Source organism: Eumetopias jubatus, unplaced genomic scaffold (genome assembly GCF_037043125.1).
Source record: "Eumetopias jubatus isolate StellerSeaLion01/CBP00866 unplaced genomic scaffold, mEumJub1_p1.0 scaffold_13, whole genome shotgun sequence".
Classification (NCBI taxonomy): Eukaryota; Metazoa; Chordata; class Mammalia; order Carnivora; family Otariidae; genus Eumetopias; species Eumetopias jubatus.
In genome coordinates this window covers 58,225,516-58,249,559 of record NW_028274819.1, presented here as the reverse complement: position 1 = coordinate 58,249,559, position 24,044 = coordinate 58,225,516, and the positions used below count along the sequence as shown (strand labels likewise).

Here is a 24,044-nt window from a genome sequence, read left to right as displayed (position 1 = left end):
ACCTCAGGTCATGATCTCAGGGTCCTGGAATCGAGCCCCATGTTGGGCTCCCTGCTTAGCAGGGAGTCTGCTTCTCTCTCTTCTCTCTTCCTCTGCCCCTGTTCAGGCTCTCTCTCTCTCTCAAATGAATAAAATCTTAAAAAAAAAAAAAGAAAAAGAAAAAGAAAGAAAAAAGAAAGAAAGAAAGAAAGAAAAGAGAGAGAGAGGAAAGAAAGAAAGAAAGAAAGAAAGAAAGAAAGAAAGAAAGAAAGAAAGAAAGAAAGAAAGAAAAGAAAGAAAGAAAAGAAAAGAAAAGAAAAGAAAAGAAAAGAAAAGAAAAGAAAAAGAAAAGAGGCCCCTACACCAGAGATTTTCTTCTAAGTTTTTTTTTTCCTAGAGGTTTTATAATTTGGGGTTTTATATGTAGGTCCGTGATTCATTTTGAATTAATTTTTGTATATAGTGCAAGGTATGGATTGAAGTTTTGGGGGTTTTGGTAGCTAGTTATTCCAGCACCATTTGTTTACAAAACTATTATTTCTCCATTGAATTGCCCTCACACCTTTATAAGAAATCAGTTTTCTATGTACATGTGGGTCTACTTCTGAACTCGATTCTATTCCATGATCTGCTTGACTCTTTATGCCAGTATCTATTGCCTTGATTACTATAGCTTCATAGTAAGTCTTGAGATCAGGTAGTGTTAATTCTTCTTTGTCCCTTGGGTTATTTAGAAGTTTGTTAGTTTCCAAATGTTTGGGGATTTTCCAGGTATTTTTATGTTGTTGATTTCTAACTTAATTCTATATGGCCAGAGAATATACTTTATATGACTTAAATCCTTTAAAATTTATTGGGATTATTTTCATGGCCCAGAATATGGTCTATCTTGGTAAATATCCATGTGCACTTCAAAAGAATGTGTGCTTTGCTATTACTGAGTGGCATGTTGTATAAATGTCAATTAGGTCAAGTTGGTTAATAGTGTTTTTTGTTTTATTTTGTTTGCTTTCAACAGATATCCATGTTTTTAAGTAGAGTTGACACACAATGTTACATTAGTTTTAGGTGTACAGCATAGTGATTCAACTTCTCTATACATTATGCCATGCTCACCACAAGTGTAGCTACCATCTCTCACCATACAAGGCTATTACAAGAAAATTGACTATTCCCTATGCTGTACCTTTCATCCCTGTGACTTATCCATTCCGTAACTGGAACCTGTACCTCCCACTCCCCTTCACCCATTTTGCCCATCCCCTCCTAGGTTACCTCTCCCCTTTGGCAATCATCAGTTTGTTCTGTATACTTATGGGTCTTTTTCTGCTTATTTTCTTCATTTGTTTTTTAGAGCCCACATATAAGTGAAATCATATGGTATTTGTCTTTCTCTGACCTATTTCACTTAGCATATAATACTCTCTAAATCTATCCATATTGTTGCAAATGTCAAGAGCTCATTCTTTTGTATGGCTGAGTAACGTTCCATTGTGTGTGTGTGTGTGTGTGTGTGTGTGTGTGTGTGTGTGTATTCTTTATCCATTCATCTATCAGTGGACACTTATGTTGGTTCTATATCATGGCTATTGTAAATAATGCTGCAGTAAACATAGGGGTGCATATATCTTTACAAATTAGTGTTTTCTTTGGGTAAATACCCAGTGTGGAATTACTGAATTGTATAATATTTCTATTTTTAATTTTTTGAGGAACCTCTGTACTGTTTTCCAGTGGCTTAAACCAATTTACAAATGTACCAGTGTGCCTGAGGGTTCCTTTTTCTCCACATCCTTGCCAAGGCTTGTTATTCTCTTTATGATTCTAGCCATTCTGACAGGTAAAAAGTGATATCTCATTGTGGTTTTCAGAATACAGGTCTTTCACCTCCTTGGTTAAGTTTATCCATAGGATTTTTTTAATGGATTTTTTTCCCTTTCTTTTAGATTTTATTTAAACTCAAGTTAGTTAACATACAGTGTAGTATCAATTTCAGGTGTAGAATGTAATGACTGATCACTTACATATAACACCCAGTGCTCATGATAGCAAGTGCCCTCCTTAATACCCATCACCCATTTAGCCCATCCTCCACCCACCTCCCTCCATCAACCCTCAGTTTGTTCTCTGTAGTTAAGAGTCTCGTATGATTTGCCTCCTCTGTTTTTATCTTATTTTTCCTTCGCTTCCCCTATGTTCATGTTTTGTTTTTAAATTTCACATATAAATGAAATCATACGGCATTTTTTTCTCTGACTTATTTTGCTTAGCATAATACACTCTAGCTCCATTCATGTCATTGCAAATGGCACGATTTCATTCTTTTTGATGGCTGAGTAATATTCCATTGCATATATAGCACATATTCTTTATCTATTTATCAGTCAATGGACATCTGGGCTGTCTTCATAGGCTATTGTGGGCATTGCTGCTATACACATTCGGGTGCATATGCCCCTTCAAATCACTATTTTTGTATTCTTTTTTTTTTAAGATTTTATTTATTTGACAGAGAGACACAGCAAGAGAGGGAACACAAGCGGGGGGGAGGTGAGAGAGGGAGAAGCAGGCTACCCACTGAGCAGGGAGCCCGATGTGGGGCTCGATCCCTTGACCCTGGGATCATGACCTGAGCGGAAGGCAGACACTTAACGACTGAGACACCAGGCGCCCCATCCAGTGTAAGGTTAGGTTGTGTATTTGAGACTTTTCTTGCTTCTTGAGGAAGGCCTGTGTTGCTATATACTTCCCTCTTAGGACTGCCTTTGCTTCATCCCAAAGATTTTGGACCATTGTGTTTATAATTTCATTTGTCTCCATGTATTTTTTTTAAATTTCCCCTTTGATTTCTCCACTAACCCATTCATTGTTTCGTAGCATGTTGTTTAGCCTCCATGTGTTTGTGTTTTTCCATTTTTTTTCCTTGTAATTGATTTCTAATTCCATGCTGTTATGGTCAGAAGAGATGCATGATATGATTTCAGTCTTCTTAAATTTATTAAGACTTATTTTGTGGCTTAACACGTGATCTGTCCTGTAGAATGTTCCATGTGCACTTGAAAAGAATGTGTATTCTGTTTTTGGATGGAATGTTCCGTATATCTCTCTTAAGTCCATCTGATCTAATGTGTTGTTCAAAGTCACAGTTTCCTTGTTGGTTTTCTGTCTAGAAGATCTATCCATTGATGTGTTACAGTTCCCTAGTATTATTATTTCCCTAGTGTTAATTTCTTCCTTTATAAATGTTAATATTTGCTCTATGTATATAGGTGCTCCAGTGTTGGATGCATTGATATTTACAATTGTTATATATCCTCTTCCTGGATTGATCCCTTATCATTATGCAATGCCCTTCTTTGTGTCTCATTACAGTCTTGCTTTATTTTATTTTATTTTTTATTTATTTGACAGAGAAATGGAGTCAGAGAGCACAAGTGGAGAGAATGGCAGAGGGAAAGGGAGAAGCAGGCTCCCCACTTGAGCAGGGAGCCCGATGCAGGGCTTGATCCCAGGACCCCGGGATCATGACCTGAGCCGAAGACAGACGCTTAACCATCTGAGCCACCCAGGTGCCCCTACAGTCTTGTTTTAAAGTCTATTCTGTCTAACATAAGGATTGCTAGTCTGGCTTTTTTTCCCCTTGTATTTGCACGGAATATGTTTTTCCAGTGCTTCACTTTGTCTCTATGTGTCTTTAGGTCTGAAGTGAGTCTCTTGTAGGCAGCATATAGATGGGTCTTGTTTTTTTATCCATTCCATCACCCTATGTCATTTGATTAAAGCATTTAGACCATGTACATTTAACTTTGATGGGTATGTAATTATTGCTATTTTGTTAATTGTTTTATGGTTGTTTTTGTAGTTCTTCTCTGTTCCTTTCTTCTTCTGTATTCTTTCGTGTGATTGATGGCTTTAGTGTATCTATTATAGGGTTTTGCTTTGTGCTTACCATGAAGTTCATATGTAACATTCTAAGTACACAGCAGTCTATTATGTTGATAGTCACTTAAATTTGAAATCTTTCAAAAGGAACTTGCTTTTTAGTCCCACCCTCCATGTTTTATGATTATGTTGTCATTTTTTTGAGTCCCGTTAATATTTTAGATATAACTGATTTTACTACAAATGATTGCTCAACTGCCTTTACTTTGCTTTCACTCATGAATTTTTTTCCTTTCATGTTTCTTACAATTATGGCCTTTTCTACTTAAGTCCCTTTAACATTTCTTGTAAGGCCGGTGTAGTGGTGATAACTCCTTCACCTTTTGTTTTGGAAACAATTTACCTCTCCTTAAATTCTGAATGATAATCTTGCCAGGTATAATATTTTTGGTTGTATGTTTTTTCCTTTTGGCACTTTAAATATATCATGCCACTTTCTTCTGGCCTGCAAAGCTTCTGCTGAAAAATCAGTTGATTTTTGAAACTCCTTATGGAGTTTCCCTTGTACATTACTAGTTGCTTCTCTCTCTGCTTAAAAAAAAAAAAAAAAAAAAAAGATTAAACTTTGACATTTTAATTACTATGTGTCATGTTTTGGGCCTCATTGAGTTCATCTTGTTTTCAACTTTATGTGCTTCCTAAACCTGGATGTCTGTTTCCTTCCGGAGGTTATGGAAGTTTTCAATTGTTTCTTCAACTGCCTTTCTTGCTCTTTTCTCCTTCTGGAACCCCTATAATGCAAATGTTTGTTCATTTGATGTTGCTCAAGAGACCTCTTATCCAATCCTCATTTTTTAAAATTCTTTTTTCCCAGAGTGCCTGGCTGGCTTAGTTGGTAGAGTGTGTGACTCTTGGTCTCAGGGTTGAGTTCAAGCCACACATTAGGTACAGAGATTACTTTAAAAAATAATAAAATCTTAAAATTCTTTTTTCTTTTTGCTATTCAGCTCAGGTGTTCTCCATTACCCTGTCTTCCAGATCTCTGCTCTGTTCTTCTGCATCCTCTAGTCTGCTGATTCCTTCTAGTGTATTTTTCATTTAGGTTATTGTGTTCTTAAACTGTGGCCCTTTTTTATGTTTTCTCTTTGTTGAAGTTCTAAGTTCATCTACTATTCTCTCCAGTCTGTTGAACATCTTTATAACCATCACTCTGAACTCTTTATCAGGTAGATTGGTTATCTACATTTCAGTTAGTTCTTTTTCTTAGGTTTTGTCTTGTTCTTTCATTTGCAGCATATTCCTCTGTCTCCTCATTTTGCTCGATTGTCTCTGTTTTTCTGTAACTTAGGCAGAACAGCTACTTCTCCTAAACTTAGAGGAATGGTCTTGTTTATGGCCATCCCTTATGTATAGTGTTGTGCCTGGTGACCTTAGCAGATTATGGGTTGGGGCTTCCGGGGCACTCTGGATGGCCAAAGCTGAAGTGGGTGTGGGCAGTGGTGGTCTCGGGATTATCCGTGCAGTGAGTGCCCCGGCAGTACTACTGAAGCTGAAGTGGGTGCAAGCCAGGGTGTTCCAGGGTGCTCAATTCAGGGGGCACCCTGGCAGGGCAGCTAGAGCTGAGGTGTGCATCTGTGCCAGGAGTACCTTAGCAAGTTGTCTGGAGCCAAAGTGGTTTGGACCCAGGGTGTTCCAGGGTGCTTTACACCTGTGCCACCATGGCAAGATGGCTGTAACTGTAACTGTAGTGAGCACTGACCAGGGTTGTACCAGTATGTGCTACACTGGGGCTGCCTTAGAGGGATGGCTTTTAGAGGGATGGCTTAGGCTGGTGTGGGTTAGGGCTCCAGGGCCCACTGAGACAGTAGGCCAGCTAGGATGCCCAGACCCTGCTTCCATCCACACTCTCAAGGCACTTGCTAGCTCCCCCCACTATTTGGCAGGGTTCTGTGACTGGTTCCTTTATATTCTAGTTGCCCTTTAAACCAAGGCTTTTTTTCTCTGTGCGTCAGGGCAGACGAATCTGTTCACAACCCCTCAGTACTATCCACCCCCCGCCATGGCAGTTCACAGAGTTGGTGTGGGGGTTCCCTTCCTTACTGTGTCTCTGTCTCTCTTGCCATTCTCTGTGTGGTTTCTTTTATGGTGAAGAAGCCATCAGCCCTCAGGTCATCGTCAGGAGAAATTGTTCTATAAATAGGTGTTTGTGGAGGAGGTGAGTTCAGCGTCTTCCAACATCACCATCTTGGACCAGAACCAGTAGTGTTTTTCAGGTGTTCTATATCTTACTGATTTTCTGCCTAGTTGTCCTATTAGTCATTGAGAATGGAGTAATGAAATCAAGTATAATTGTAGATTTATTTCTCTTTGCAGTCTTATTTGTCTTTGCTTCGTGTGTTTTGAAACACTGTTAATAGGTGTGTAAACATTTAGAGTTATGTCTTCTTGAAGAAATGACCTCTTTATCATAAGGAAATGAACTTCCTTATCCCTGGTAATATTCTTGCTCTGAAGTATGTGTGATTTTTTATGTGATATTAATCACTTTATGTGATATTAATAGCACCTCCATCTTTTTAGTAGTGTTAATAAGGTTTTTATTTTTCCATTCTTTTATTTCAATCTATTTGTGTCTTTGTATCTCAGGTGAATTTCTTATAGACTGTATAGTTGGGTCTGGGTTTACCTTTTTGGATTTTCACATTCTTCTTGATTTTGTCCCCATAACTCCTCACTATATTGTTAACTCAAATAATTTTGCTATGTTTCTTTGTATTTTATCTATTTAAAAAATTTGCTCTGAGTAGGAGAGTAGGTCTGAATTCTCTAGCTGTCTATTACCAGTTTTTCCATCAGTCAATTAGTCAAAAGATATTCATCAATCACCTAGTATGTGACATTTTTCTGGGTACCAGGGATATAGTGGCAAGAAAATCAAAGGTCCCTGGCCTCAAGAAGCTCACATTCTAGTGGGGAAACATGTTCTTTTTTCTCTATAAACTGATTTGAAAGCAATTATTGTAAAATATATAGTCTTTAAGCAAAGGCTACTTTTGGAGAGCTTCCTTTGGAGCTTCCATACCCTCGCATAATGGACTTTTTTTGCCCCAGGCAGAATTGGAGGGCCACCTATAAGTTTGCCCAAAATCTTGGGGGAGGATTTTAGAAGAATGAGCCTGAGGGAGTGGAGGTGGTTCTGACATTTAAGAGATGACTATAAGTTCACCACACAGCACACACACATTGGGGAAATGACACTAAAGAGTGTGTTTATGTCTTTTCTATCCCCTACAGATATTCAGGAACCAGGCCCTGACATAGAAACTGAGTCATGGAAAACCCCTGGACTGTGGCCACCTTCCAGCCATCCTAAATTCCCAAAACTTTCAGATATCCAAACTCCCTCTGGGTCACAGAAGCCCCCAAGCACGAGGCCCTCTGACCAGCACTACCCCCCCAAGGAGGATGTGAAACCACCAGTGACCCCACAAAGGGAAGGTCAAACCACCGATGTCCCCCAAGGGGAAGGTCAAACCACCAGTGTCCCCCAGGGGGAAAGTCAAACCACCAGTGTCCCCCAAGAAGAACATCAAACCACCGATATTCTCCCCCAGGGAAGTCATCAGACAGACCCCCTCCTCTGAATCACATTGACCCCCTACCATCGAAACCCTGGGATTCACAGTGCCCACCAAAGAGGCCTCCATCCTGAAAATCCCATCATTAAATCCTCCTGCCAGGAATCTTTACATACAGTGCATTCCTTCTCTAGCATGTCCTCCTTCTCCTACAGGATGTCTTTGGAGAAAATTTAGTCATACCTTGCCTTCTCCTCCCTCTTCTTCTCTGTGCCTAAGGGTGGTGATGGTGGGAAGTAGTCAAGAAAGGAGTGCAGAAGGGCCACTGAGGCTCTCAGGAGGACCATTCTGCTCTAGCGCTTTCCATAAAGAATGTGTCTCAAGGGGGTGGGCAAGGGAGTTGTGGTCTTGGAGTTGGAGCTAGTTGTTCTCTGCTCTCATCCTAATCCTTCATAGTACTCCCTACTAAAGGAATGGCTTTGTGCACATCAGCATGGGAATAAAGGCAACCTCCCAGGAACCCAGAAGGTAAATGATGTATTATTTGGACCCCTCTGTGATCACTCAGGCTGACAGAGACTAGGGGATGAGTGCAAAAGTGATGCCATCCTGAGTCAGCAAATGAGAAGTGGCATAGGCAAGAGTATGAGTTGGGGGAAAGATCTCATCTCACACACACTCTGTGATCTAGTGTGCAATGGGATCATGGGCATAATTCTGTGCCCACCCACCAGCCCTAGGCCTTGAAAGGGAACTAGAGCATAGAACAAGCCTCTGGAGCCCCTTGTGTCTGAGAGCTAAATGTTGGAAGCAGTGAACTGAGTTCCGTGTGACTTTTACCTATTCACACTCCTCTCTGAGCCTCTGTATCTCCATTGATATGATGGTGTAGGGGATGGTGTAGACCATCACAGCACCTTCCTTCTGGCTCAGATTGATCCTGGGCTTCCTGCAGAACCATGTAAACATTGGTGGGGCAAAGCTGTCTCAGACCAGCACATGATCATCCCAGGAAGCAGGGCTATCTGGTTTGAGTCCCCCATTTTCACAAGCAACCCCTCCCACACAGGCAGCTGGGGAATAGCACTCCCTGTGGGGTGTTTGGGCATCCAGATGCAGATGACCCAAGACACTTAAGGACTCAGCTCTGCTGCAGTATTAGGGGGACCTAGGGGGCTTATCATAAACATGCCCTCCTCAAGGGGCTTCTCCACTGTCACTTCTCTAGGCTCACTTCTAGCCACAGCCTAGGAGGATGCCCCCACCCTACATAACACCTCCCCTGTCTAAAGCCCCCACCCCCATACCTGCCCAGATCATGGCCCAACTTGGTTGTTTCATCCTGGCCATAAAGTAACATTTTATAGGCACTTTCAGGACATAGGGATTTAACCCAAGGCAGCATCCTTCTTGGAGCTGTTGATGAACTAAGGAGATGTTTCTGACAGGATACAAGGGCCACTCTGGCTCCACTGGCCCTAGTTAGGGCCCAGAAGCTGGTTCTTCCTCTAGATCCCCAGCCCCTGCACACTTAGGTCCCTACCTCCCAGACTGTTGTCCCAATATTTCCCCCCAACCTGCCCTGGTCCCAGCCAGTCCCTTTAAGCCCCTTTCAAGCACACCTTGGGCTCAGGACCCCAACACCCAAACCCAGACCAGCTTAGCCCTGCATACATAGACTGAAGAGATACTTATACTGGCCACTCCCACAGGGCCCTGTCTTTGTCCCGTACATACTCCCCCACTCTCTCGCCTTCCCCCAGCAAAGACACTGTAGGGCCAAAAGATTAAACACATACTTTATACCCTGAGGCGATCAGGGGAAACTTGCACAGGGGCTCAGCACTCACACTGCAATATGTAAAAGTGGTCTGTCTCCCCCATCCCAGCTGAGGATCCTGGACTTACAGGAATTAAGCCAGTCCCTTAGGTTTCAGAATATTCTTGGTTGGTTTGGTTTGGTTGATCCCAGGACGGAGAACTAAGTGTACTCTTGATTCCCTGTCGCAGTGGTGCACAGAAAGTCAAAGGAGGTCACGTGGTAGGGCTGGGCTAAGAAAGGCATCCAAGGAGCACAGGCTCTTACAACGGGGAAGGCCACGGCAAGCCAGGACTAGAACCAACCCTCAGGAATGGACCAAGGGAAGTTCTGCATCCCAGCAAGTCTGCCTCACTGGAAGAAGGACAGGAAGCCAAGTTGGTATAATCAGTGGCTGGCTGGCCCAGCCTCCCTGCCCAGATGGCAAAGTCCGCCCCAACCTGCTGATGGGCCTTGAGCCAGCACCACCTCCCTCACTGTTCACTTGCCACTCCTGGAGCCCCGCTGTTTGCTCATGGCCGTGAGCATCTGGCTAATATAGGAAGTCAGGAGGTCATCCATCTTGTAGCCCTGGAAACAGCAGCAGGAAGATAGAGCAAAAAGTGTGACAGGGCCAGCCCACTCAGACCCAGAACCCTCCCAGGAAACTGCAGAGGGAAGAGCCCTGGACAAAGGAGAACCTGTCCTGGACTCAGTCTCCCCAGCTGTACACTTGAAGGGTTGGGCTCATCCAGCCAATGTCTAAGGTTCTAAATTGTTATGACCCCACGTGAAGGCCCTAGCTTGTAGGTCCCTTATATACTGGTGACTCTGAAAGCTCTACCAGTTGAGCCATGCCTTTGAAGGCCAGCTCAGTCGAAGAGGCCTCATTGCTAATGGGCCCACTGTGGAACTCAGGGGCTAAAGACTCAGTCCCCAGATACTAAAGTCCACTCAAACAATAATTATTAAATGAGGGGTCTGTTCCTCAGCCCCAAATTAAGCCCCTTTCCCAGACCTAAGCTGAGCCTCAAATTGACCTGACTTTGGCCCAATCTGACCCTTGATCCCAATTTCAGGCCAAACCATGCATTCTTGTGTTTGTTCTGGAGACTGAGAGAATAGCTGGAGCTGCAGGCAAAACAGGGAAGCCCACCAGGCCTAGACAGAAGAGCTCTCACCAGTGATGTCTCACAGAGCAATTTGCTCCCACGCACCAGGTTCCCAATGGTGATGTGGAAGTAGGTGTTGCCACTGCTCCAGTTGGAGATCTTGGTGAAGGGATGAGTGGTCAAGATGTCCTGGGGAAGCAGAGAAAGTTTGAAGCTGCACAGTCTGGACCCTCTGGCCTCACTTCCCTCAGTTCTAGCCCACAGACACCACCCACTGGAAAGGCCTTGGGCCCCCAGACAAGACGAGGAGCAAGAAGATAGAAGCCAGCTCTGCCATGGAGCTGCTGGGGGAAGCAGGTATGTCCCCACCTCCATGCCTCATTTGGGGCCAGATGGTGGGACACCCAAGGAAGTCTGGGAGGCTGTGGGGTATGTGGGGCTGGAACTGGAAATTTGAGAGGCCCGAAGAAACCACAACTGTGATCCTGAATGAGATGGTCCTGAGGAAGAAGACAAGAAGATGACAAGGATGGGGAGCAGGATGGGTGTGGGTGCAGAAGAATCCCAAAGAAGTATGTGAGAAGAATGACCAAGAGAGAGAAGAGGAGAACCAGGAACGTGGGGCACATGAGCACAAGGGGAAGATGGTGGCCATTGGCACCCTTTGCCAATGGCCCAGTTGTACCCCTCCTCGGTATGTAGTAGGACTGTGCTTCCTGGTTCCCTTGGTGAGGACTTCTCCGGCCCATGAATACGAGCAGCAGTTACACCCCCACGCAACATGCAGTCTGCCATCCTGACCAATATGGACAGAGAGCACCGTTGAAGGAAGAAATGGTTGGTAGGGTCCAGTGATGCTCATAGGCCAAGTACTAACAAGTTCATTGGATTTAGTAGCAAGGTGTTGGCTAGTAACTCTAGGAGAGCAATTTTGATGGAGCAGGGAAGGAAGTAGACAAAACAAACACAGACAACCTCTCAGGATATGTGGCCAAGAAGGCAGATGACGTGAGGATGGTGGCCAGCAGGGGCTCTTCGGGGGTCGGGTCTGGGCATTGTTGTTAGAGGTGCAGACAGAGAAATCCACCTCCCCACCCCTGATCTCCCCTGCCACTGCTCACCTTGGTTCTGGGATCGATGAGGCTGACCCCATACTTATTGATGGCAATTAAGAGGATCTCAGGGAAGTTTGGCTCCGTAGTTTGCTAGCAAAGAGAGCCAGAAACCATCAGATCTAACTGGGGGAGCCCAGAGCAGGAAAAGCTGGGTGCTAGGATTAAGTTGCCTTCTCTTGCTGCCCGCTCCATGCCAGGGGTGCAGCAGAGCTGGCGACCCTGCCACAACCTCATGGCTTCCACCTCTGCTGGGCCCTCAGTGCCACCCAGATCCCTTCCTGGATCCCCAAATGGCCCCATCTCCCACCCTCCCCGGTGGCAGTTTCTTCCCTTCTCTCCTGCTTCTCTAGGAGTCTGGGCTGTCTCCTCTCTCAGCCCAAATGTCTTTCATATTTAAAAACCCTCTCTGAACTCTACCCCTGCCTCCAGCTTACCTCTGTGCCTCCCTCTCGAGATTCCTTGCACAGCCAGACTTCTCAGAAGGCCTGCATCCAGGGCACATAGCCAGGCCATCCCCTCCTCGCCGCCCTGACCGATCCCCACCGTTCTCCTGCCAGCCTGTCCACCGTTCTCCTGCCTCTGCTCCTGCCCCTCTGGCCCACCCCCACCCTGAGTCAGAGCGCATTTCTGGCCCCCTCAGCCCAGTTCAGAACCCTCCAGGGCCCGCCACCACCTGCAGGAGGAAACCCAACCCCCTTGCCTGTTTGCCAAGGTGCCTCACCACAGTCTGCTCACCTCATACCCTACGCCCAACCATACTCAACCACTTGCACTTCCTGTGCTCCTGCGAGGCCCTCTGCCAGGAAGTCCCCCCAGGGTCTTCCTGGAAAGCACAGGTGTTGCCTCCTCAGCCTCCATAGTCTGGGTAGGACTCTGAGGCTCCACCACCTTGATGAGGGCTCCCCCTTGTCACACACAGCACAGTCCACTCTTCATGACATATCTGCCTCCCCTCCCAGGCTGAGCTTATGGTGGTTCCTTGTGTCCCAGGCCTGAGACGTCCAGGTGGTACAAAGCTGAGGGTGCTCCCCTCCTTTCCCTTGCCAGCACAGGTGGCAGAGGCCAGGGCTGTTTTCCACAGTCCTGGGGAGGAGTTTCTGTGCCTTCTTGCCCCCGCTCCTTGACCCCTTCCTCCTGAAAAGCCACCCATAACGTACCTTCACCTCAAAGAAAGCTGAACCAAAGGTGGGCCACTTGAAGATGAGCTTTAGGAAGGCTAGCTTGGCTTCCTCCTTGGACTTCCCTGCATGCTTGTTGAAGTAGGCGACGATAGACTGCCGGGGGGACGTGGGTCAGAGGCCTCTCCCCTGTCACTCCTATCCCACCTGCACTGTCAGCTGTCATGGGCCCTGGGGGGCCAGGCGTACGGTGGGGGTCCTGGAGGCCTTGAAGGGCTCCCCCCCTTATCCCAGGTAATGGAATCCTGATCTCCCTCCCCTCCCTACCCTCCCCTAAGCAAGCAGGCCAAAGAGTATCAAGGAAAATCAGGTCCCCATGGTAACCAGGGCAGGGCAGATTACTACCAAGCAGCCAGGTGAGGCCTTTGCCTGGAAGACTGGATACTAAAGCAAGTGGAAGGGAAAATGGGAGGGGGACTTCATCATACACAGGGGCCACAAGAGAGACTTCCCTGGGCTGCTGGCCAGCACCTTCCCCCTGACCCGTGGGGTGCCCGGAGACCCATTCGTCAGTGTCCCTAGTCCTGCTGCCTCCTCCATACTCACCCGCTTCCAGTCGTCAGGTGAGATCTGCCGGATGAGGTCCTGGGGCACCAGCTCCCGTAGCAGCTTGGGGATACTGGGGAAGTAGGACTTGTCCTCCTCGAACTTGACCCTATAGATCAGCGCCCCCAGCTGCAGCACCTCCTCCCGCGTGCACTTGTGGTAGCCCCGGAGATACTTGGGCAACTCCTACCAGAGGCAGAGCAGGTCGTAGGCACGGAGGGAACTGAAGGAAGCAGGCTCCTTCCCTACCAGGCTGAGGCAGGGTCTACTGCCTTAGCCCACATTTGGGCCTACCTGTTTCTGCAGCCTCGGCTGACACTGTGTCCCCAGGGGAGGTGGCACAGCGCAGGGAAGTAGCAATCATGCCCACACAGATGCAGCATGTTACAGTTGGAAAGCAGAGCCATGTATGAATATTCTTTCCTCCTCCCCTCATCAGAATCTGGTGAGGTGAGCAGCCTCATTTCAAAGACAGAGAAACTCAAGAGTGACCGGCTGGTGAACCTGAGACTGTTCCACACCCCTAACCTTCCGAGCCTGTCCTTCCTTGAGAAAAGCCTCTCAGGCTGACCTCCTCCTCCCATTGTGTTCCCTGGAGACCGGCTGGCTTCATCAGCAGCACCAGCCCCTTCCCCACTTTGAACTTCCAGACCCAGAAACAGAGAAACTGAGGATGAGGAGTGGACCAAAAGCAAAAATGAAGCCTGTAAAGGGCCAACACCATCCACAGTCTAACAACTGTCTTACCCACTCTTTGAAGCATAGGGAAACTGAGGCTGGCCTGAGGACACACTGCAGATTAGAAACCTGAATCAATTATTATCCATCCACCTTTTCATCTACTCACCCACCTATCTACCCATCCATACCCATCCATACCCATCCATACCCATCCATACCCATCCACCCACCCACCCAGATGGTTCTACCTACCCACGTCCATTTCCAATTTGTCCATCTATCCACCCACCAATAGCCACCCATAAGTTCATTCACCATCCATCCTTCCACCCATTCATTCTCTGAGTCACTGCCTATTCACCTATCCACCAAGCCAACACATATTCGTTGAGCATCTACTGTGAGCCAGGTCCTTTAAGCGACAACATATACCCCCCCTACTCTCATAGACCTTGTGGTCAAGGCAAGAACAGACAACCATCCCCCCAAATCAATGTATAATTATGATCTTTGAAGGAACTGTTCCCAGTGCTATAGCGGCATATAACTAGTTGACCTGATCTAGTCTTGGGAACAGGGAACACTTCCCTTATGATGATTGAAATAACATCTAAAAGCTCAGTAGGTGAAGGAAAGAACCTAGGGAAGAGCTTCCCAAAGAGAGAATATTACAAAGGCTCCCTAGCATACCTGAGAATTTGAAAAAATATAGCTGGGGTGAAGTGAACAATGGGGTGCTGGGTGTAAGACAAGGCAGCAGAAAGAGCTAGTGGCACTCCCATGCAGGGCCGCAGTATTTGGGGTTCTACCTTGAAAGCCATGGGAATCCATGGTCCCAAAAGCATGATGACCCCCTGTAGAGAATGGGTTCAAAGGGAGGGGGAATGGACAGGGGAGCTCAGGGGAAAGTTTACCAGCTTCATCCAAATGAGAGAAGATGATGGACTGACCCGAGTGGCTACAGGTGGTAATGGAGAGATGTGGATGGATTTTAGAGAGATTTGGGAGATGAAGTCATCAGGTGAATGATTTGGGACAGGGGCAAGGAGGGAGAGGGAGGTGTTAAGGCTGACGTGGGTTTCTGCCTTGGGGGAACTGACAGCTGACATTCACGTTGCCATTCACTACATGGGCACCATGGGGAGAGGCAGAGCTCACGTATAAATGAGGCCTGCCGACTCCCAGGCCAGGGTTCTCTTTACCATGGCAGCCACCAGCTCTGCCTCCCCCAGCCTTCCCAGCATCCTGGGCCATCTGCCCCACAGGAAAAAGTACACGGGCTAGCCCAGAAAAGATCGCGGAGTCTGCCATTGTGAAGACATGGAATCAAACCCCGGTTCTACCCACCCTGTCATCTTAATTACATCACTTAATCTCTCTGCGTCTCAGTTTCTCCCTCTATAAAATGGGAACAGCATGCCTAGGTGTTGGGGTTTGCTGGGAGGGCAAAATGAGTGAAAAGTGCCAGACACAGACTGGAGGTTCAACATGAGGGCCTCACCCCCCGCCCCCCGCCCCGGCTTCTCGCAGGCACATGCTTGTGCTGGAAGGCATTTACAGATTCACACTGAGGCCTCGGATACACCCGGATACGTCCAGGTAGAGCAGCAGAACCTGGATTCAGAGGACAGCCCCTCACCAAGGGAAGGGTGTGAACAGGTGGGGATTAAGAGCCCAGAAGAAAGTACAAGGCCCTGAGGAAGGAGAAGAGTGTGAGGCTGAGCCAGTCAGTCCCCAGGACCCCAGCAGGAATCTCTCAGAGGCCTTGCCATTACAGGCCTCTCCCCTGGCAAGGACAGCAGGTTCCTGCTTTCCCAAAGTATCGCAGGGCCAGCAGCACGTGGAGTCAGCCACGGCAGAGAGGTGCTAGGCAGCTCACCTGGTAATAGTGGAAGATGGAATCGGCCATCGGGTCCTTCCCGGGCACTGTGGTGGTCCACAGCTTCTTCATGAAGAATACCTGGTAGGTGAGCGAGGGCACGATTCCTGCGGCAGAGGGCAGTCAGTCACCCAGAAGGGCCCAGCACAGAGGGTTGTCCAGCACCAGCCCCCAGAGGAGGCCTGAGCTCGGGTCCGACCCAGGGGGGCCTCGCAGTTATGGCCCGAGCCAGCACCTGCCCCACTCCGGGCCTCACATGATCCCAGGACCCAGCCTCACATTACCATCCTTGACGGGCCGTGCTTTCTTTATCCAGTCTGTCAGGTGTCGAACAAAGTCGAAGAAGAAGTCATTCTCGGGGACACTAATGACCTAGGGACACGCACATTGTAGTCCACTCATTTTAGTTCCAGCAATAGCGAGTTCTCTCACTTTCTCACTCAAGGCCCTCCTGGTGGCCCTTTCTTGCAGCCAGAAGGGGTGTCCCACCCTGCCCTGACTGTGCCTGTTGAATGTCTCCAGAATACAGCCTACTTCCTGCCCAGAGTGACAGTCATTCCATTTGTCATTCAGCAAAGACCACCTGCACACCTCCCTAGACCCTGGGGAGAAAGCCAAGAATGAGGCCCAGTCCCCCCGTGGACATTCTCCAACATCCATGACCTGCTCCTCCCACAGGCTCCAAGCTCCTCTGGGTCCAGGACCTCACTGAGATCACCTCTGGTTCCCAGTGTCTGGCACAGGGACAGTTGTGAAATGAGGAGACAGACATGGATGCACGGGGAACTGTGAGTGAGCACCTAATCTACCTGACGGGGTCAGGGAAGCCTTCCCACAGGAAGAGGCTCTAAAGCTGGGCCCTTGACCTCTACAGACACAGAAGTGGGGGAGAGCAGTATGGCATGGTGGCAGGGGCCTGTGCCTTGGAGCCAGACCTACTTGGATCTGCGTCCTTGCTGTGTGACTTTGGATGAGTTACTTAACCTTTCTGAGCCCAGGTTTTGTGATCTGTTAGGTGGGGCTAATCACCCTCATTTCAAGGGTTATTTCAAAGGTAATTGGTCTCAGCATGGCAGCTGAGTGACCGGTCAAATCAAATATGGAAAGTACACGTGTGTTGTGGCAGAGTCCTGAGCTTGGTGTATCCAGATCATTAAGTACCACATGGCTCTCAAGAGGTTTGAGGCCATGCTCTGCTCTGTGTCAGAGGAGAAAGATTAAGGGAAAGCTGCTACAAGTAAGGGGGCCCTTGCAGGGACGTATGAAGGAGAGGGACACAGTCAGACGCCACATGCAAGCACAACTCTCTCCTCCCCTCTCTTGCTCCCTCATTCTCTCTCCCCTCCCTGCTGCCCCACGAGCTCCTACGGCCCAAGCAAATGTTCCAACAGACAGACCAACAGTGGTGTGATAGGAAGCCAATGACCCACGACCCACCTTGTCTGCAATTTTGACAAAGAGGCTGAATCCCTCTGAGGACTTGAGGAGCAGCCGGGCTGCGATGTTCTGGCAGAAGTCTTTGGCCTTAGTGCTGGACTCCACCTCAAAGGCCTGGGGAGTGTCGGGATCAGGGGTGGTTACTTTGGCTCTAGCAAGGCCTCTGCTGGGGCTTCTTGCATCCCTCTGTCTGTGCCTGCAACTAAATTGAGCCCCTTCCCGCCCCCTCCCCTCCCCTCCTCTCCCATTGAGGGCACCCTCCAAGGGAGGGGTTTCCCCGTGGGTCTAGAGCTGGGCATGGCATTTAAGAAAAGGAAAAAGTCAACTTCTGTCTGGGTTTTCCCAGATCATGTCCTCCCCACCCTCCAGGCAGACTTGGCCTCTGCTTCCAGGGTTCTGGGCCTGGCTATACAAGCATGGGAGATGAGAGGCCCAGGGAGCGCAGATGGGCAGCGTGAATGGGAGGAGAGGCTGGAGGAAGAAGAAAGCAAATTCCAGAAAAGGGGAAGAAAAAAGAGAGAGGGGAAGCAGCCTGGGGTGGAGGTGGGGGCACTGCTTCATGTAACCTTTCACTGGAGAGACAGGAAAGGATGTGTTCGTTTCTTGTCATTGTCACTGGAATCCTATTATGGCATTTCTGAGTCTCTAGTCTCTAGACAAGTTTTTAAAACTGCTTTTCAAACTAAAAGTTTTCAGTGCTGGACTCATTTATCTGAATGAGCCCCTGTGCTGAGATGGAGCAGGGAGCGGCAGTCAAGAAGAAGCCTGGCCTAATGGGCGTGACGAGAAGACAAGCAAGACCTTTGGACAAGGAGACCCACAACCAGGTCAGGTGGGGAGGAACGAAGGGGCCTGCAGGAAAGTGGGCTCAGGGCAATAGGGAAAGGCTTGGGCGGGGGAGTGGGATAGGGGCAGGCGGGCCTGTGCCCAGGTACAGAGGTGGCACCAGCACAGAGCTCAGCTCAGAGGGAGGGAGAACTTTTCTCCGAGCCAGAGCCTCCTCAGAGAGGGAAGAACGATCTTCCCAAGGAAGCTGCTGGAGACAACAGGAGGTCGGCCCGGGAACGCCAGGTCTCCTGACCCAGAGAGTCTCTAGCCTCTCAGCTGAGCCCTGACTCCACTGAGGAGCAGGAGGGTGGGCGCAAATGTGGGGATGGCAGGGGAGAGGCACCAGGACTGCTCCCTGTGTCCTCAGGGAGCCCGGTCCTTCAGGAGCATCCAGTGACCAGGAAGCCAGCAGCCCTCACCTCATCGGTGTCATCAGGAAAGTAGACCTTGTGGAAAATCTGGGTGGTTTTGTGCTGGATGGCCTCCACCTCCACCAGGTGTGGGGGGTACTTCCGGGACCCATTTCTGAAAACCAGGAGACGGGTGAGGGGCAGTCAGGAGCCAGTGGGTTTGTGGGGCCATGGGGAGCAGGGAACAGAGGGAACTTTGGAGCCAGACCCCAGTTCTAATTCCTGTCCACCACTTCCTACCAGGTGACAGTCACTTAACCTCTCAGAGCCTCCAGTTCCTCAACTGTAGAAGGACAAGAGAAGAGAACCCCGCACCTAGGGCTGAGGCGGAGGAGGAAGTGGGCTTTTGCAGAACAGGAGGCCGCAAGGCATGCAGCTGCCCTCCTGAATGGGCCCTGCGTGCTGCGACCTGGGGCTGGCTGGCAGCTGCGGTACCCCAGGGACACGTCCCACCTCATCCCCAAGGGACACCCACAAGCCCGGCGTCGCTGGGAACACCTCCCCACTCCTGCCCCGAGCTCTTGGCCCGCTGCCTCTGCTCTTCGGGGGCCGCCGCACCTCAGGGCTTTCTGGAGGCGCTGCAGGCAGTCGAGGGCGAGCGGGCAGTGCTTGCGCGACTGCACGAAGCGCTGCACGTGCGGCAGGAGGATGTTGCTGGGCGGGAAGAGGCCCGTGCACAGCCAGAGCAGCTCCCAGCCCCGCTCCTCGCTATACCTGCCGGAAGAGGCGCGGGCTCCAGCAGGGGTACACGGGCCAGCCGTGGGCCTGAGGACCCCAAGGGGCCGCACGTCCCTCGGCTCCTCACCGTGTGGCAGCACGTGCCTGCCGTGACCCACCTCCCTGACAGCCACCCCAGGTAGTACTACTCAGAGTGTGGCCGGCCGACCCGCACTGGGCCACACCGTCCCCGGCGACATGGAGGTCAGGTGCTCGTGCCAGACTGAAGGTCAGCTGTGTCAACCAAGCACTCTTGGTTCAACTAAGATTCTGTTTCTTGGCAAGACTTTCCTATGAAGGAAGCAGTGTGTGATTTGTGTTCTGGCGGAAGCTCTTTAACTCATCTATTCTTTGAATAGTACAGAGTTAGAAGAGCCCCTGGGCTCCCTCAGGCACCACTCTGAGCTCCTTGGGCCTGATAGGAGAGAACCATCGAGGGCTTCTAGAAGGAGGTGGCATTTGATCTCGGTTTTAAAGGCTGGGGCAAATTCTGATGCAAAAAAGGAGATAAATGCTGGCTGTGGGCATAGCATGTATAAAGGTTTGGCAGCAAGAAGCGATCTGATGTACTGTTCGAAGGTGGATTTTGTAAGAGGTGCAGAAAATGGCAATGCTGAGGAGGGAGTTGGGGATCTGGGTGTAAGGGGAGAGGGTGGGGCTTCCCTCAGGCCCTAAGACTTAGCATGGGCCTGACTTCCAGTTCCTGCCGCGGTCCGGCTGAGCAGGGAGAAAGTGACATGCTCTGGGACTCAACACCTTCAGCCCGGGAGGGTTCAGCCAGAGCTTCCAACTGCTGGCCCGCAGAGCGCAGCCTGCGCCAGCGGCAAGCACATTGGCTCATGGGTGGAACCTGTAGGTAGACAGTGGAGTCTGGGCTGGCGAGGGGTGTCTAGAGGAGGTTGGGGCAGTGAGTTGCAGGAAGTTTAGGAGGAGCGTGTGCAGTTAAACTTGGAGGAGGACAGATTCAGAGGGCGCAGCCACCACCTCTTGGTTCTTAACCAGACTCCCTTGGGCCTTGAGGCAGAGGTGGTCCATGAGGGGGCCTGAGCTCCCTGTCCTGAGTGCGGAAGGACTGCTACCTGCCTCGGGAGGGAGGGAGCTCCCTGTCATGGTGGGTAGCTGTGAGCACTAGTGGGGGAGGCTGCCCTTCACCCGCCTACCACTCCCACCCACCTGATGTGGTTGTCGGTCAGCTGCTTCAGGATCTGCACATACACCTCATCCTTGAGAGGCTCGGCCTTTAGGGCACCCTCAAAGATCTGGTCAGTGAGCTCATTGACCGAGCGCGTCCGCCTGGATGGGTAGTCGCCCATGTACTTGAGCATGGGTGGGGAACCGTCAAGGAAGGCCTTGTGACCAATGGGGTGAACACTGAGCCAGGAGGCCACTCTCTCTAACGGGGTCTGCCCCTAACCAACTGTGTGGCTCTGGGCCTCAGACTACTCACTCAGGAAAGGTCCGACCTCCTGTTGCCTTCCTGCCACCCAACTCTCCATGCCGACTGCCCACCCTCTCCTCAGCTCCTCTGGCTACCTCCTCACCCGTGGTCCCACCCCACATCCAAAGTCCTCACAGCAACCAGGACGGATGTTCCAAATCACAAATCTGACTGTGCCACCCCACCGCTTAGCGGCTCCTCGTGGCCTTGGGATGCAGTCCAAGCTTGTTAACGGGACTTGGGAACCCTTCCTTAGTCAGCCCACATCTTCAGATTTCCTTCTAGACCTCTGCCCTCCACCTGTGCTGAATCATTCTGTGATTCAGGGCTTTTGGGCACGCTCATTCTGTCTGGAACACTCCCCACTCATCTCTCCTTTGACTGACTAGGGCCTGCTCAGTCTTCAGGTCTCAGCCTAGATACCCCTTCTTCCAGGAAGGCCATCCTGCCCTCCTCCAAGCCCACGTCAGTTCTGCCCCATCACAGCACTGTCCCGATCAGCATGTCTGCCCTTTTTGGCTGTAAGCACCATGAGGCCAGGGACTGGGTCTGGTCACAGCTATGTCTCCATGCCCGGCCTAGCACATGACACAGTACACATCTGTGAACCGAAGGACGGGATCAGAGGAGACATGGATTAGGCTGCCCCTGTAAGGGTAAGCCGCCACTGTAACGTGCCAGGCAAATGGATCCGCATCCCTCCACACTGCCCAGGACCCAACCAGGCCCCTCAGAAGGAAGGAGGTATCTGGATGAAAACCCTAGAGGCAGGGGCCCAGTGCCCCCCCTCCCCTGGGGTCCCCCTCCTTGGGGCCCCTGCCCTGCCCTTCCCTGGTGCCCACCCCCACAGGTGTGGATATCAATGAAGGCCATGCAGGCCTCCTGAGAGAGCTCCTCGCTGCCCAGGATCTTCTTGAGCAGTGCCTGCTTGAGTGGCTCCCGTGTGTGGCTCCACAGCCGGTCCTTGCCACGGGCCTTGGATACCATCACCCGGCTCAGCGTGTGCTTGGGTGGGGGCCTGACACGACACAGTCGGCACTGACCCCCAGGTTGTAAGACCTGCCCCTCTCCTACCTGTGCATGGAGGCTGAAGGCCCCGTTCTTCCCTGTTGCACTGAGTGACCTGGGATGAGTCACCAGCCCTCCCTGGACCCTACTATTCTCAGCTAGAAAACCAGCCCTGCCCGCCTCCACGGCCTCCTCCCCTCTGTCCCTCTCTGCTTTCCCCGCTCTGGCCTTGGCATGTGCTGCCTGCAGTACTCCTCCACCCAGGTCACCCCCTGTACAGCTCGGCTCAGATACCACCTCCTCCAGGAAGCCTGTCCCCTCTCTCTACCCCCACCCCCCAGCATCCCCGTCATAATGCTGGGCACACACAATCACAGCTGCCCAGTTTTGTGCCTAGCTCCCCACCGGAACTGTGAGTTGGTGAGGCAGGCACAGGCATGAGTTGTGAGTGCCCAGGACCCCACCTGGGGTGGCCACAGTCACGGTATCTTAAATGAAGGAAGAATAAAATGACACAAGAAGGGTCATCGCAGTAGACAGAAACTGCCCTCCCGCTCCCTCTGACAGTCCCTGCCCCCAGATAGGAGCATCCCAAGGCAACCCCACCGCACTGACTAGAGCAGCAGAAGCCTATAACTCACTCTCCTGGTCTCCCTCTACCCTTTCTCCATCACCTGAAATAGTCGTAGGAAAATTCCTCCAGCGTATAGGGCTTGGCGCGCACCTCAGGCTCCGCTGTCCGCAGCTGCAAGAGGCGGATAACATCCTGTCTCTGGTCAGGGGTCATGGTGACCAGGGCCTAGAGACCAAGAGACAGGGTGCTGAGGTCAGCTCTTTACCTGGGGCCCCCAGGATCAACATGGTAAAACCCAGAGCCTTCTGGACTGGGGTTGACCCTCACCCTATTCTGACCCTGGGAGCCCTCTGAGCTCACTGCTGCCTCCGTCATGGTGGACTCAGGATCATTTCTTTAATACCCTGTGTCTGAACCAGGTTGGGTCAGTCAGAAAGCCTGGATGGAGCAGGGGGATGTGGTGTGAGAACTGCCCAGTCAACAGAGTCTAGCTCGGCAACTGTCTGGAAAGCCAGGCTCTGAGTCTTCAGGACTGTGATCCTGTGATCCAGAAGAACCACGGCCTCCCTTCCAAGCTCTGCTCGCAGGCAGTGTGAGGTGATGCTTCCCTTCCCCACCCTCCTCGCATCCCTCGCCCCACCTGGGGTGAGGCCCGGGCAGATCCTCATCTGATGCAGTTTCTAGGCCACTTGCCACCCAGCACAGGTTTGACAGCTTCCCCACTTGAAGTCTGTGGTCCTGTATGACCCCCAGATCATCTTCACAGGAACTGCAGACCATGAATCTGTTATAATTCCTCACACCATTTTACAGATATGGGAAGAAGACCAGGAGAGGCCCAGAGGAGACTCCCATCCATGTGCCACGCCCAAGCCACATACCACAATCTCCCGCGGTGGCATGGTGACAGTGGGCATGACATACACGCAGTCGGTGGGGAAGTCCCCACGCTGCTTGGTCCTCTCATTGATGCCGTTGGCCCAGCCTGAGTTCATGACCTGCTCTCCTGTGTCATGGTCCAGGATGATGAGGTCTCCCTTGGCAAAGCTGAGGAAACCTGACTCCTCTCCCGCTGGGCGGCAGAGGTGAGCAGGGCCACATGGGGGCGGAGAGAGAGAGAGAGAGAGGCTGGATTGGAACATCTTTATTTGGGTTGATGACCTATAAGCTGTTCCTCCCCAGTGAATAACTGAGGCCCTGTCCCTCTCATGTCTGCTCACTGGTCACCCTGCCTCCACCTTGCCACAACCCTTCACACAGACATGGCCATTGGAGCGGGCAATTCCCCTGCTCACAAGCCTTCCATGGCTCCCCACTGCCCTGGGGAGAAAGTCCACCCTCCTCAACATGCTCACAGGGCCGTTGTGGGCTGAGTTTCCTGACTTCCTCCCCTTTGCCTCTCGCCCTTCCTCCCTTTCCTCACCCATTCCAGCCAAACCACACTATCTGCAGTTCCCAGACATGCCTGTTTTCTCCAGCCTCTGTACTGGGTTTGTGCTCTCCTCTCTGCCTCAAACACTCTGCCCACACCTACCTCCTCCCTGAACCCCAGGCTGCATGGGGGCCTCCCGTCCAGACTCCCAGAGGCTCTGGGCTTCCCTGGTCACTGCACTGTCACAGGGACTCTCACTGTCTGCTTCCAGCCCCTCTCCCCGCTGAGAGGAGCGCCAGGGTCCATTTTATCTCTGTCCTTTCCACGCTCTGCCCAGAGCCTCGGAGGCCTGCGGCGTGCTCAGTCAGGGTAGCTGTTAACCGCTGTCATCATGTGAAGGCGGTAGGTATTTGGAGACTACTGAGGAGGAACCCCTGATGTCACTGGAGAAGGTGACAGGTGGTGAGTGTGGAAGGAGCAGGAAAGGAAGAGTCCCCATGGGGCACAGAGGG

General features: G+C 50.5%; 2 protein-coding genes across 2 annotated transcripts in view; one reads left to right on the top strand and one right to left on the bottom strand.

The window, feature by feature from the left end:
• The window catches only part of GDPD4 (glycerophosphodiester phosphodiesterase domain containing 4), a 138,717-nt gene extending 131,202 nt beyond the window's left edge, over positions 1 to 7,515 (top strand). The window contains 2 exon segments of the mRNA XM_088017510.1: positions 7,156 to 7,355; positions 7,357 to 7,515. Coding sequence (XP_087873636.1) covers positions 7,156 to 7,355; positions 7,357 to 7,515 — 359 coding nt within the window.
• Positions 7,516 to 9,226: 1,711 nt separating this feature from the next.
• Positions 9,227 to 24,044, bottom strand: part of MYO7A (myosin VIIA) — a 52,611-nt gene continuing 37,793 nt past the window's right edge. Inside the window, exons 32-45 of the mRNA XM_028116010.2 lie at positions 23,042 to 23,232; positions 22,261 to 22,385; positions 21,439 to 21,596; positions 20,314 to 20,467; positions 18,982 to 19,137; positions 18,433 to 18,538; positions 17,186 to 17,299; positions 16,033 to 16,120; positions 15,749 to 15,855; positions 13,189 to 13,374; positions 12,622 to 12,738; positions 11,471 to 11,554; positions 10,419 to 10,538; positions 9,227 to 9,828 (exon numbers count right to left, since the gene is read on the bottom strand). Of these exons, the coding sequence (XP_027971811.2) occupies positions 9,739 to 9,828; positions 10,419 to 10,538; positions 11,471 to 11,554; positions 12,622 to 12,738; positions 13,189 to 13,374; positions 15,749 to 15,855; positions 16,033 to 16,120; positions 17,186 to 17,299; positions 18,433 to 18,538; positions 18,982 to 19,137; positions 20,314 to 20,467; positions 21,439 to 21,596; positions 22,261 to 22,385; positions 23,042 to 23,232 (1,796 nt within the window). The 3' untranslated portion in view covers positions 9,227 to 9,738. The remainder of the gene's footprint in view (positions 9,829 to 10,418; positions 10,539 to 11,470; positions 11,555 to 12,621; positions 12,739 to 13,188; positions 13,375 to 15,748; positions 15,856 to 16,032; positions 16,121 to 17,185; positions 17,300 to 18,432; positions 18,539 to 18,981; positions 19,138 to 20,313; positions 20,468 to 21,438; positions 21,597 to 22,260; positions 22,386 to 23,041; positions 23,233 to 24,044) is intronic.